The sequence below is a fragment of the Saccoglossus kowalevskii genome, chromosome 12 (genome assembly GCF_978046115.1).
Source record: "Saccoglossus kowalevskii chromosome 12, keSacKowa6.1, whole genome shotgun sequence".
Taxonomy (NCBI): Eukaryota; Metazoa; Hemichordata; class Enteropneusta; family Harrimaniidae; genus Saccoglossus; species Saccoglossus kowalevskii.
Window position 1 is genome coordinate 7792262 of NC_140652.1, and position 13048 is coordinate 7805309.

Genomic DNA, 13048 nt, shown 5'->3' on the forward strand with positions numbered 1-13048 from the left:
TTCTACACACTGATCATACTGAGATGTGTATTCTACACACTGATCATACTGAGATGTGTATTCTACACACTGATCATACTGAGATGTGTATTCTACACACTGATCATACCTTTGTAATTCAGAAAGCTGCACCCTGGTTTATAAACGTATTTAAGAAAAAAATAAATACCCATCATCAGCTTTCATTCAAATCCAAATACTTGATTGTGATTGGCTTAAGAACTCAACATTGTCTATATCTACATGTTTCAAGTGACATTGTATCTGTCCACTTATTCACAATGAAGGACTTGCTGATCAGATGATGTTGATTAGAACTCACAATGTCACAATATCATTTCTGAATTGGTTAATTTGAAATTCAACATTGAACTCTGAAGTAAGCAAAAGCATGTACGTAAAAAAACTATTTATAAACTTAGGTAACCCGAAATGGCAGTTACTCATTGTATGAACTTGTGCAGGGATGGAGATTATTTTTAACATACTCTAATAATTCTAATTAGTGTATTAATGTTCGTTTCGCACTTTGTAAATAAGTCATCACTCAAAGCAATCTAAAAACATAAGTGTGTTTAAATCAAGCTGTTCTAGCTCAACAATATATTAAAAGTAGAAATCCTGTCCATTAATTTTAAAAAATCTAGAGGGTCCTATCCCACGGATAAACATATCTACAATACAATTGACAAAACTCCTATCTCAATGAGTGTCTGTTGTTTACAAATCTATAGCTTAACTTTTGACCAACAAACTTTCTCGTCTAAATTTTTCAAAAGGCTCATTTCAAGTCACAATTTGCTGCTAATTTTTCATTGCCCATTCGCAATCTTAAAATTTGATGGTATATATGTCAGGAGAAAATAAAAAAACCTAACAGTTTTGCAAGGTGGGAATGCAACTATCATATTGAATGGTGTTAAACTCCAGTAAGGGGCATTTATAAAGGCAGATCTGCCCACAAACAACCTTTTCTCTGATTGGTCTGAATGTTAGATGTAAGGGTTTGGTAGCCAATCAGGTCCAATCTTATGTGTGTGTTTGTATTGACTCCTAAACATATGTGTGGTGAGTGAACCCGGTATACAGTATGTGACAATGTCCATGATAACAAAAATTCATTTTTCCACATCATCATGTCAACTTCTAAAGACTTTTTTTTTTTTTTAATGATATTGATCGGATATTGATCAGAACTATAAATTCTGCATATTTGAAATGTGGGAAAAATAACAGCTTATTATAGTGAGAAAAACCACATCATATTGAAATCACTGTCTCCAAAAAAGAACAATCACGATTTAATTTTTTTGTGGAATGTTTTGCTTATTTTTTTATTGATTATTAAAAGATCATTGTGTACGCAATACCATATATAAATCATTTTTTTTTTAATTTAATATTTTGAGAGAAAAAAAAAAACAATGCAATACACCTTTTAAACTGATGAAAAACAAATTCATTTTTTTGTTTGCCTTATTCAAATAAAAATACTGTTAAAAACTTGATTTCTACTTGGAATTAATTTTTGCTATTTTCGCTGATGATTCGGTGAAAATATAATCCAGCGATTATACCTTTTTAGCTCCGCTGTCGACTTTGTCAAGCGGAGCTTATCATATGAGTGATTGTCCGTTGTCGTCTGTCATTGTCCGTCGTCCGTGTCAATGTTTTATTTTTTCGACTTCTTCTTGAAAACTGCAAGCCTGAATGCTTTGATACTTGGTGTATATGTACCTTGGGTAGACCTCTCTCAGATTTGTTCATTTCATGAGGATATCTTCAATTCTCTAATTTTAGTGAATATTTTTGGTAAAAAGTGATATTTTCAACTTCTTGTTAAAAACCGCAATGTCCAATTGTGTTGATATTACATATATAAATACTACATGTGGACCTCTCTCAGATTTGTTCATTTTGTAATGATATCTTTAATTCTCTAATTTTGATGAATATTTTTGTAATTTTTGATAAAAAGTGATATTTTCGACTTCTTGTTGAAAACCGAAAGTCCAATTGCTTTGATATATTATACATATAGGTACTACATGTGGACTTCTCTCAGATTTGTTCATTTTCTAATATCTTCTGTTCTTTAATTGCCATGTGCATTCCTAACAGCGGAGCTATCTCAGCCGACAGGCTGCTTGTTTCATATATTTTACATTCAACTTGTGAAAATAAATCCCATTTAAAACACCCAAAAAGTCTTTTCAGCAAAAATTAATTCCAGCTAATATTAAAGCGTGGCAGTCGTAGTGCCGCGTCTTGTTCGATATGGGACTCATATCAACGTATACAATGCATGTAAAATACACTGTTTATTTACATGAAATTCGAACACACGCTGCGCGACGACCACCACGCTTTAAGTATTCTACAGTAACACAAAAAACATTGTCCTGGTCTCAGACTAGTAATACAATTGTATTACTAGTCTGAGTCCTGGTGCAGAACAATGGAATGTTTATTTTTAAATATGTGATCTTATTTTTTTCTTCATGACAGTATTTACAGCTATTGTACAAAATAGTGCAAGCAAATATATTATTAATAAATAAATAATTAAGATAATTCTAAACCCGTCTTTGTTCTGACTCTTATTTCAATCAATATTCACTCGCTATAACACTTTGTACTGCAATGTAAATTTGCCTTTCCTTTTGTACCTGCTGCTCTCAACAGAGTTGATGTCAATCTGACTTGAGCACTAAGTGCATATTCAAATGTATTTTATATATCACCAGTCATCTATACTGAACATGGCGTTTTGAATTCAGATGCAGAAAAGACAAACTAAGTTAAATGTACATCTCTGTCATACCAAGCTTTAGTTCTCGGTATTCTAAGGTCAATGGTGATGTTTAATTATGAAACGATTTTAACATGTTTGCCTCCAGTGACTACAATTTTACCATCATCAGTAATTACTATACATCTAGGGCGATTCAATTCATATCTGCCACATGCAATACTAGTATTGGTTATAAATTCACCTTTACTGTGAACATCTGCACTCTATGCTTGCCATAATTATAATGTGCATGGTAATAATGGCATATATCATAAATTAGCTTTATTACGCTAAATAGAGAAGAAATATCAATTTTCTTTAAGGATGTAATAAAGCTATCCTATCCATTCTATTCTATTCTATTCTATTCTATTCTATTCTATTCTAAATCCAAACTGCGATGAGTAATCTGTCTATGACTCGTATTGGTAACGTAGGTTAATACTACAATGAATTGAGGTTTTTAATGAGATTCTGAACAGAAATTATATCAACGTTCCAGAATTATTTCTTTCTTGCTGTGATCAGGAAGACATGTTGATAGTTGAATTCCAAGGATGTTTTCTCTGGTGGGGATTCCAAATCAAGAACTTGCATTATCCTATACAGAGACAGAAATTCAGTTTAAACCATGCATGTGTTATTGAACTCACAGATTCACGATAAACTGAAGAGAATAAGACGTTTAATATTACAATGATAAAAAGTTTTAGACGAAAAGAACAAAAGATGCTCACAACATCTGTTATGCAAGCCCTACCTATATGCAAACTCCCACCATGCATAGGCAGGCATAACTTTCGTAGCGGAAATGTAAAAGAAAGAAAATGCTCACATGGCTTCTATCTTCTGCAGTAGATCCTGTTTCTCAGGGTGAACATGTACGTATCTATTGTATGCTGAGAATGAACGAAGAAGACCAATGAAATCAGACACGGTTGTTGTATTCAGTCTCTCCATTGTTATGTAGCCATACCTGAAAAAAAAAGGTTTCCAATGACTTGCAACAACAAATTTATATATTTATTAAATAATTATAAACAATATGCACTTAATAAAAGTACCCTATTGCGGCAGGTATTTCTTACGTTTCAATCTCAGCAAAAGGCGGGTTGTAAAATTCATATGGGTTTCTCTTCACATGTTTATGCCCTTCAAACCAATGTTCTTTCAACGTCACGTATCTGAACTGAAAACAATACACATATATTAATTAATTACACATCTAATATGTGCATATTCTGATATTATACATGTAGGTACTACATGTGGACCTCTCTCAGAATTGTAAATTTTGTGATGATATCTTCAATTCTCTAATTTTGGTGAATATTTTTGTCTTTTTAGCTCCGCTGTCGACTTTGTCGAGCGGAGCTTATCATATGAGTGATTGTCCGTCGTCGTCCGTGTCAATGTTTTACTTTTTCGACTTCTTCTTGAAAACTACAAGCCTGAATGCTTTGATACTTGGTGTATATGTACCTTGGGTAGAGCTCTCTTAGGTTTGTTCATTTCATGTTGATATCTTCAATTCTCTAATTTTGGTGAATATTTTTGTCATTTTTGGTAAAAAGTGATATTTTTGACTACTTGTTAAAAACCGCAAGTCCAATTGCTTTGATATCACATATATAGGTACTACATGTGGACCTCTCTCAGATTTGTTCATTTCGTGATGATATCTTCAATTCTCTAATTTTGGTGAATATTTTTGGTAAAAGTGATATTTTCGACTTCTTCTTAAAAACCGCAAGTCCGATTGCTTTGATATAACATATATAGGTACTACATGTGAACCTCCCTCAGATTTGTTCATTTTTTGATGATATCTTCAATTCTCTAATTTTGGTGAATATTTTTATAATTTTTGGTAAAAAGTGATATTTTCGACTTCTTGTTAAAAACCGCAAGTCCGATTGCTTTGATATTACATATATAGATACTACATGTAGACCTTTCTCAGATTTGTTCATTTTGTGATGATATCTTCAATTCTCTAATTTTGGTGAATATTTTTGTCATTTTTGGTAAAAAGTGATATTTTCGACTTCTTGTTAAAAACTGTAAGTCCGATTGCTTTGATATTACATATATAGGTACTACATGTGGACCTCTCTCAGATTTGTTCATTTTGTGATGATATCTTCAATTGTCTAATTTTGGTGAATATTTTTGTAATTTTTGGTAAAAAGTGATATTTTCGACTTCTTGTTTAAAACCAAAAGTTCAATTGCTTTGATATTACATATATAGATACTACATGTAGACCTTTCTCAGATTTGTTCATTTCGTGATGATATCTTCAATTCTCTAATTTTGGTGAATATTTTTGTCATTTTTGGTAGAAAGTGATATTTTCGACTTAAAAACTGTAAGTCCGATTGCTTTGATACTATACATATTGTTCATTTTCTAATGATGTCTTCTGTTCTTTAATTGAAATGTGCATTGCTAACAGCGGAGTTATCTCAGCCGACAGGCTGCTTGTTTGGTAAAAAGTGATATTTTCGAATTCTTGTAGAAAACTGCAAGTCCGATTACTTTGATATTACATATATAGGAACTACATGTGGACCTCTCTCAGATTTCTTCATTTTGCGATGATATCTTCAATTCTCTAATATTGGTGAATATTGTTGTCTTTTTTGGTAAGAAGTGATATTTTCGACTTCCTTTGCAGAGTCTTCGAGCTTATGACCTGGCCTAAGGAGCCGCAGAGAGCCGCAACTAGTTATACCATAGACCTAGACCTTATATTATATTAGCCTGTGACAGGGACTAGTGGGAGGTTCCCTGGCGACTACCTAGCTTATTGATAAAAGACCCATAGTATCTGCCAAAGAAAATGCTGTTTCTGTAGCCATATTGGAGGAGCTGTTTTTCAGTGGACCATGGTATCGGTGTGTGTATTTTACCTCATCGTAAATCGCCTGTAATGCTTCACTCTTTGTCTCGTGGTGTAATTTCAGATCACCATACCCATATATAGCAAGACATCCTCCAGGTTTCAACACTCTCTCAACTTCTTTGTAGAAAATATCGATATTCTCGAACCAATGAGCACAATTTGCCACACTCACTAGATCAACCGTCTGGCTTTCAATCGGAATGTTTTCCGCTCTTCCAAATCTGTGTGAAACGAAACAAATATATGCATACACATGCATTAAAGGGCGGTAGTCGTCGCGCCGCGTCCTGTTCGATATGGGACTCATAGCGACGTATACAACGCGTGTAAAATACATTGTTTATTTACATGAAATTCGAACACGCGCTGCGCGACGACCACCGCCCTTTAATTACAAATAACATATGTCAGTCATGTTCTGTTCCACCTTACAAATTTCAGGTACGTACTTATACTGAATATTTGAAAACTCATTGCTGTCATTGGCTGCTTTAACTTGTTCTTGACTCGCGTCAAATCCAATTATGTGTTCAAAGTATTGAGCAAAGTGGGTGGTGCTATGTCCATTTCCGCACCCAATGTCCACAGCTAGTGTGTATGGTCCAGTTTTCTGTAAATTATAACATTTAAATTACAGCAGAGTGAAGATTCTTCATGTGTTTTTAATACGATTAATTATGGCGGTTGGATATTTTTAACCAACAAAATGATTCCAATGCCATTTTACTTTGAATTAAAGGATTCTCATTAGTACTCCGAGAACATGCGCACATTAATTATTCTATATTCTAGCGAATTATGTTCTTTTTACCCTGGGTAATGTTATGCATGGAAGTACTACCGCTGTATGAACCACCATAGACCTTATCTCTTTCTAAGGTCAATGCACAGTCCCTCTAGAGGGACTGTGGTTGCATATACATGTAGGTGGTAATTTACACTGTTCAGGGGAGTCTCAGAAGCTACTAGTATATCAAAGCACGGTTTTCTGTGAGTTTTCGGCTTTTGTTTTCACCGCGATAGTTGCCCGACAGTGAAAATGCCCGAGAATACACAGACGTCTAACAAACATACCTTTGCATCCATGAAAGCTATAATCTTCTCAGGTACCTCCCGGGGGAACGTCGGTCTGAATTTTTGGTACGCTTCAGCAAAGGACGCAGTGGCAAAATTATTAATATCTATGTGAGACATCTTGACGTGATGAATTACAGGCTCATGTATATATATATAGGCTTCAATGCTGTAAATAACTGTCCTATCAATTCATTTCACCGAGACTTGATGCAGAATTTCTGTGAAATATATGTATGTGGTATTTTTCTCAGTATATCCTTGGAGGTATATCACAACGTCCTTTTTATTACTCGCTTTCACGCGTTACATAGTTCCTATACATGTGCGGTGGTCGACACATATTGTATACTTACCTTATATATAGGATCTAATTGTATATTAATCGGACAAATTAAAAGTGTATGGGAATAAATTAATGAGATGTTACCACTATGTGGCGGCCTTCAAGTCTACTATATAAAGTGTAAATTTCACGTGTGTTCATGTTCTCACCAAATTGGATGCTGTGAAATAAAAACAAAAAAACTTAATTCTTAGTTGGCTCACAGTCCCTCTATAGTCTATAGAGGAACTGTGGTTGGTTCTAGCATGGAAGGTCCTAACGTTAGTATCTTCCATGGTTCTAGCCACCGTCCCTCAACACCCGGTCTACGGTGTGAATCACCCGCGTACCCGTTGTGCTCGGACTGCGCTGGGTATGGCTTTCCGCGAAGCATAGTCTCTTGATAGCAGAGCATTCCGTTGAAACGATCGATTTATTCATAGTAAGAAAACTGCATTCGACCATAATATTGTTTTAATCTAAATAGATATGTACATTTACTTTTTGGTGATGTGGATTTTTTTCTCTCGGATGTTCGTATTTTGATAAATCACGGTAATATTTTCAGTTCTTTTTAAGTTGGTGTTTGCCTTCAACACTGGGACTGTTGAGGGACTGTGTTGCAGTGTACGCTCAGCTTTGTGTGTGACCGGTTTATTTACCCGCAACCAGCCCTGGGACAATAGACTGCGAAGCGTTTCCAGACCGGGGATAGAGGGACTGTGTCTATATCCTTTACTTTAGCCGTTTTTGAAGAGACACTTCCAGTTAAGCCTAATCTCACAACAAATTTACTTTCTGGATTAAAACTACAATGGATAACAAAAGATAGATTAACTTTGTAAACAACATAAACAATAGTGCCCATGGTTCTTTGGTGCAATCCCTGGGCTTGGAAGGTTCCCCTTTAACGGTTTTTCGACTGGCTTTCCGCAGCAGCCCGCAAAGAGCCCTTATAAATACATGGTACAGTGGTGCGCGTCTTATTAGCTTATTTATAAGTTCTGTGACGTACTTCCGCCCTCGAGAATACACTTATGCTTGTATTATCAGTTTACACAAAGGTCAGAATCACAGTTACTAGAAGAACCTAGGAAACTTACAACACGTAATGTACATCCATTCAGTTAGTGTAGATTTCTGCTCATGGACATTCACGGAGACTTTCATTAGTTCTACTCACCGATGTAGGGAAATCGCGAACAGTTGCCAGGAGACGATTGATGAACTTGCTGATAACCAGTTCACTGATTTACGAAACAAGTTCGTTCGACACACCATGGAAGGTACCTGCCTGCATTGTGGGGCGTTCACTTTGTGGATTACCGCGAGATTGTTTGAAGTTGTCAAGTTACGAAATCATCGAAACATATTTTAGAAACCACGCCTACTTTTACCAAAGTACGCCCAAATGTTAACCGAACTTCGAATTACGGGCAACGCAAATTTTGCATTTGTTTAATGTCTACATGTTTTGTAACTTGATTCATATAACAGTTAACTGCATAAATTCATAATGTTTAAAAATTCATGTCAATTTTAACATCTACATGTATAACCAATTGTTGGTGTATGTTAGTTGAAAATCGTGAACGGTTATTTTTTATTAAGGAGACCGAAAAAAATGTCCTCAGATTTTGGATATATTACATGCATCTTGCATATTATCGATTCCTACTGAAATACCTCCAAAAATACCCCCAAATTAGCCATTTACAGTGAACGAGGAACATTTTCCTTTGACTATATTCAACTGAAATACAGAATAGCTAACACTAACAAGATTTTAATAGAGCATATTTCGTTAACAAAACGCTAAACAATAAATGGTTCATTTAAAATGAATTACTGTAAAACATGTCTTTTTCGTGAGCATGTCTTTTTCGCGAATTTAGCGAGAGAACTGATTCGCTAATTCAAGATGTCGCTAATGACTTTATTATACATTCAAAATGGCCGCCAAACAAAGAAATCAACAATGACAAGAGAGATTCGCTAAATCAACATTTCGCTATTACGTCATTTTACCACAATTCGCTAAAATTGCATGCCGCTTTTTCAACATGTTTTACAGTATATCAACAGAAAACACGGGCATATGGTATTACCATCACTCTCTATTCGACTCGGAATTCTGGATGTTTGAACACAGTTCATGAACACAGTTCTGTTCGTTTTTGAGCCCTAATAAAATGAAAATAAAGTCGCCTCGTACCCATCATGTTCAATTTACCCACCCAACAAAATTACATAGTATGTTTAACATCAAATGTATTATACCAGCATATCGTCGTTCTGATTAGAGTAGAGAACGCGCTTTCAATTATGCAAGCCGTGGTTAAATATACGATATAACGCGTTTTGTATTCGTTTGTGTTTAGAAGTAGGCCCAAACGCGAATAACACGCATCATGGTTAAAGATTATCGTCAACGTCCATCAGAATAACAAATATTTTGTACTCAAGTTTTCCAATCTGAGGTTTGTTTCATTTATTTTCGATGACCAAAAGCCATCATTAGAAAAAAAAGCAAATTAGAAATTATTGGAAAAGAATTAAAAACGAGATGGACATTCTAAACATATTCATCTGTTTCTCCGAATGGTTTTCATGAGATGCACATATTGTCACAGATGCATGATGGTTAACGGATATGACGTGTTTACTATAATATATAGAATATAATTCAATAAATTTGCAGATCTAAAATAAAACAATATAAATAATAAAAATAAAATCGTCATTTTACGTTTTTTACAGAAAATGATAAAGCAAATTCCTAATTACATTTTACTTTTTAAATTATATTTGATTTGATTTGATTTGTGTTTAAGAATCACAATTGGAAATTGCATACGAATTTAATATTTAATGTGGAAAATGCTATATGCTTACAAAAAATTAAGATCTTTGTACAAATTACGGATGAATAAAATAGCTGATTACATTTTACACCTTGTCCGAATTTACGTTTTTTTATTTATTTAAATTACAATTGATTACAGCTTACGAAAATACCATTTGCCGATCGATCCTCTATATTCTAAAAGACCCAAATCCGTTGCAAAAGATGTATGACAGCGTAATACAACTGCAATGCTATAGAAAAATACCCCCCAACGGCTCTTTGACGAATACATTGCTCTAAACTATCATGATAACATATACAATGAGATAGATAACTTACAGGTGACCCTGGATCTAGAGAGTGGTCGTCTGTGATATTGGAGATGGTTTGTCGATGCCGCTGAATAATCCCTATATTGTTACTATATGCACCAGCAGAATTAAAAACATATATATAGATATAGGAAAAATAAACCACAGAAAATGCCCGGATGTATGTTACCTTTTTTATACACTGTAAAACGTGTCTTTCTAACAAGCTTGTTATTTTAGGAATTGTAGCTAACGTTTAATTTCGCAAATTCAATATGTAGCCTGCGTGAGTTGCTCCGAGCCTATCACAGTGAGGTCTGATGCCGTTCGGCCGGCAAGGGCGCTACTAAGTCTACAAGTCAGACTACTCAAGATGTAGCTTATTTAAATATGTTGTCACAATAAGATTGTTGATACTTTATCTAAATTAAGATCCCGTTTTATGAAAAGAATATTGCTTTTCCCAAAATTTTTTTTTTTTTTTTTTACACTTTTCACAAATACAAAGTGTACTGTCAAAGGGTGACACGTTGTCGCATATGCTCTTCATCCTGGTGTTGGAAACATAACCAGTATCCGTCAAAGATAATAAGGATATTTCTGAATTTACCATTCTAGGGGGAAGCAATTATAACGGCTGCATTATTTGCAGACGACATGACCTGCTTGTCCAATGAGGAGTCTGCCGGTGTGCTATTTGATTTGTTAATTATTCTTTATTAGGTGCTCTGGACAAAATATGGGGGGAAAAAAACGAAGAGAATTTGGCTAGATGTGTGGAGAGAGAGAAGAGAGCAAACGTTCGGGGTCAGGTGGCCCACAGCCAGGATAGTAAGCATATATTTACCTTATGGTATTGAGGAAACCAAGACAACAAATATAAGTAAAGCAAACAATAATGTGAAAAATATATTCAATTCTTCAAGTTTGAAAAACGGGAAACTGTCATTGTTTGGCAAGGTTCAAATAATTAAAACACATTTCAGTTTTTCTCAGAATTTCTCAGTTCTCATAGTATATTAAATACATCAGTGATTGACAAGATTAAAATTCAGGAAGTCCATCTATGGATTTCTTTGGGAAGGTAGAGACAAACTTTGATTTCGTCCATTTTTGGGAAATAGTTAACACATAAAATATTTGAAAGCTATATGGGGTAGCATCATTTTCCAGTGTAATTATAAAACGGATCAAGGGATTGCCGGCGCAGTTTACGAGATTTGTCACGGAATATTTGGATTCATGGTTGCAGGAAATGGGAAAATACAATTTACAGTAAATCAAGCAATCATTGAGAATAATACAAATATTCTCATTGGCGGATAATCTGCACAGAGGAAGATAATGCGTGTCTCGGATCTTACTAATAACGTGGGTGTAATTCCTTGCATATAATTGCTAAAATGGCAACTCTTTTGTGCACACACTGAAATGAATAATAGCAGTTATTCCAAGTGACCTGAAAAACAAGGAAAATTATCCCAACAAAGTGTGCTTTCATATTACTGGGATACCAACTATTTTCGAAGGCATATCAAAGAAATGTATACAAAACAAAAATTAATAGACAGAATCTTTGCTGCACCGGTGAGTCAATAAAAAATTGGAACATACTTTAAAATATTGACGCAAAATCCTTATTTTTTCGAAAATAATTTCGTTTAAAGTCAAAATCAAATGGGGGGTCATTATGATCGAATGATGTACTGGCAACACATTCAATTGGAATTTTGAAATGAAAGAGCAAAAATGTAGGTTTTACATTACAACTAGTTGTGTTAGTTATTGCATTGAAAATACGCATTGGGAAAAAAACGTTGGTGAGGCCACAGAACAGTATTCGTTTAATAACATAATAATTATGCAAATGAATAACTGGTACGTACTGGTAATTAAAATCGCGTGCACATCCGAAGAACATATCTTGGTGTATGGTATCTTCAATAAATATAACAGTTAATTACGTTATTTTGCATTATCCATACACATAATATAAATCTATTTAATTTTCTTTCTTTTTTTACTCATCATGTACAGAAAGCTAGGCCACACGTTCTAGCTGTGGGTATCGGCTGTGGATCTGAACAGAGCACCTCTCACTTTGCCAAACACTTCCAAGACATAAGAGTGCTGAAACCTGGAGGATGTCTTGCTATATATGGGTATGGAGATCTAAAAATACACCATGAAACAAAAAGTGAAGCACTGCAAGCGATATACGATGAGGTAATCTGTTCTCTCAGTCTCTCTGTAAATCAAGACAAAACATATGCCATGTGCCGAGGTATATTGGTTATAGTTGAATTAGATTACCCACGTCTCCAAAACCAATTCGGTTACGGAAAAAATATCATGAAAACATGATCACAATGTTAACCCATCTTTCAGACATTCCCATTTCAACCGTGATGCAGTATGTCATATAATTAGATGGAATGGATGGATTCAATTAAAATGTCATAATTTATATATAATACTTCATGTTTGTTTCAGTTCAGACACGTGACGATTGCTAATTATTATTTAGAAGGACATAAGGGAGTAAATAGAAACCCATACGAATTTTACAAGCTGCCTTTTAGAGACATTGAAATGTAAGAAAACCCTGGGATTGGGGTGTTGAGCCCGAGAATGTAAATGAACATCGCTGAGAGTGGTAGTGGCATTATCATCAGTTTCTTTGTGACGATTCGTGCCAGTTGTTGTAACTATTTATGTTACGGTTGACCAACTTCTTTGTCTGTGTTTATGTCTAGTTGTAGGTTTTGAATCGACTCAATCATAAAAG

General features: G+C 34.6%; 1 protein-coding gene across 1 annotated transcript; it reads right to left on the bottom strand.

Annotated features, from left to right (window-relative positions):
- Positions 1 to 1300: 1300 nt before the first annotated feature.
- Positions 1301 to 10357, bottom strand: LOC144349964 (putative methyltransferase DDB_G0268948). Its single transcript, XM_085506385.1, has 7 exons — positions 10289 to 10357; positions 6777 to 6997; positions 6152 to 6312; positions 5710 to 5923; positions 3883 to 3983; positions 3630 to 3770; positions 1301 to 3395 (listed from the first exon to the last, which is right to left on the bottom strand). The coding sequence occupies exons 2-7, from the start codon at positions 6894 to 6896 to the stop codon at positions 3299 to 3301; spliced, it is 834 nt and encodes a 277-aa protein (XP_085362511.1). The 5' UTR covers positions 6897 to 6997; positions 10289 to 10357; the 3' UTR covers positions 1301 to 3298.
- Between the last annotated feature and the right edge of the window lie 2691 nt (positions 10358 to 13048).

Excerpts from the sequence above, each read along its gene's own strand:
- LOC144349964 (XM_085506385.1), bottom strand. The coding sequence starts at position 6,896 with ATGTCTCACATAGATATTAATAATTTTGCCACTGCGTCCTTTGCTGAA. Across the intron at positions 3,771-3,882 it reads CCTTTTGCTGAGATTGAAAC|GTATGGCTACATAACAATGG; the intron begins GTAAGAAATACC and ends TTTTTTTTTCAG. Across the intron at positions 3,396-3,629 it reads CTGCAGAAGATAGAAGCCAT|GATAATGCAAGTTCTTGATT; the intron begins GTGAGCATTTTC and ends GTCTCTGTATAG.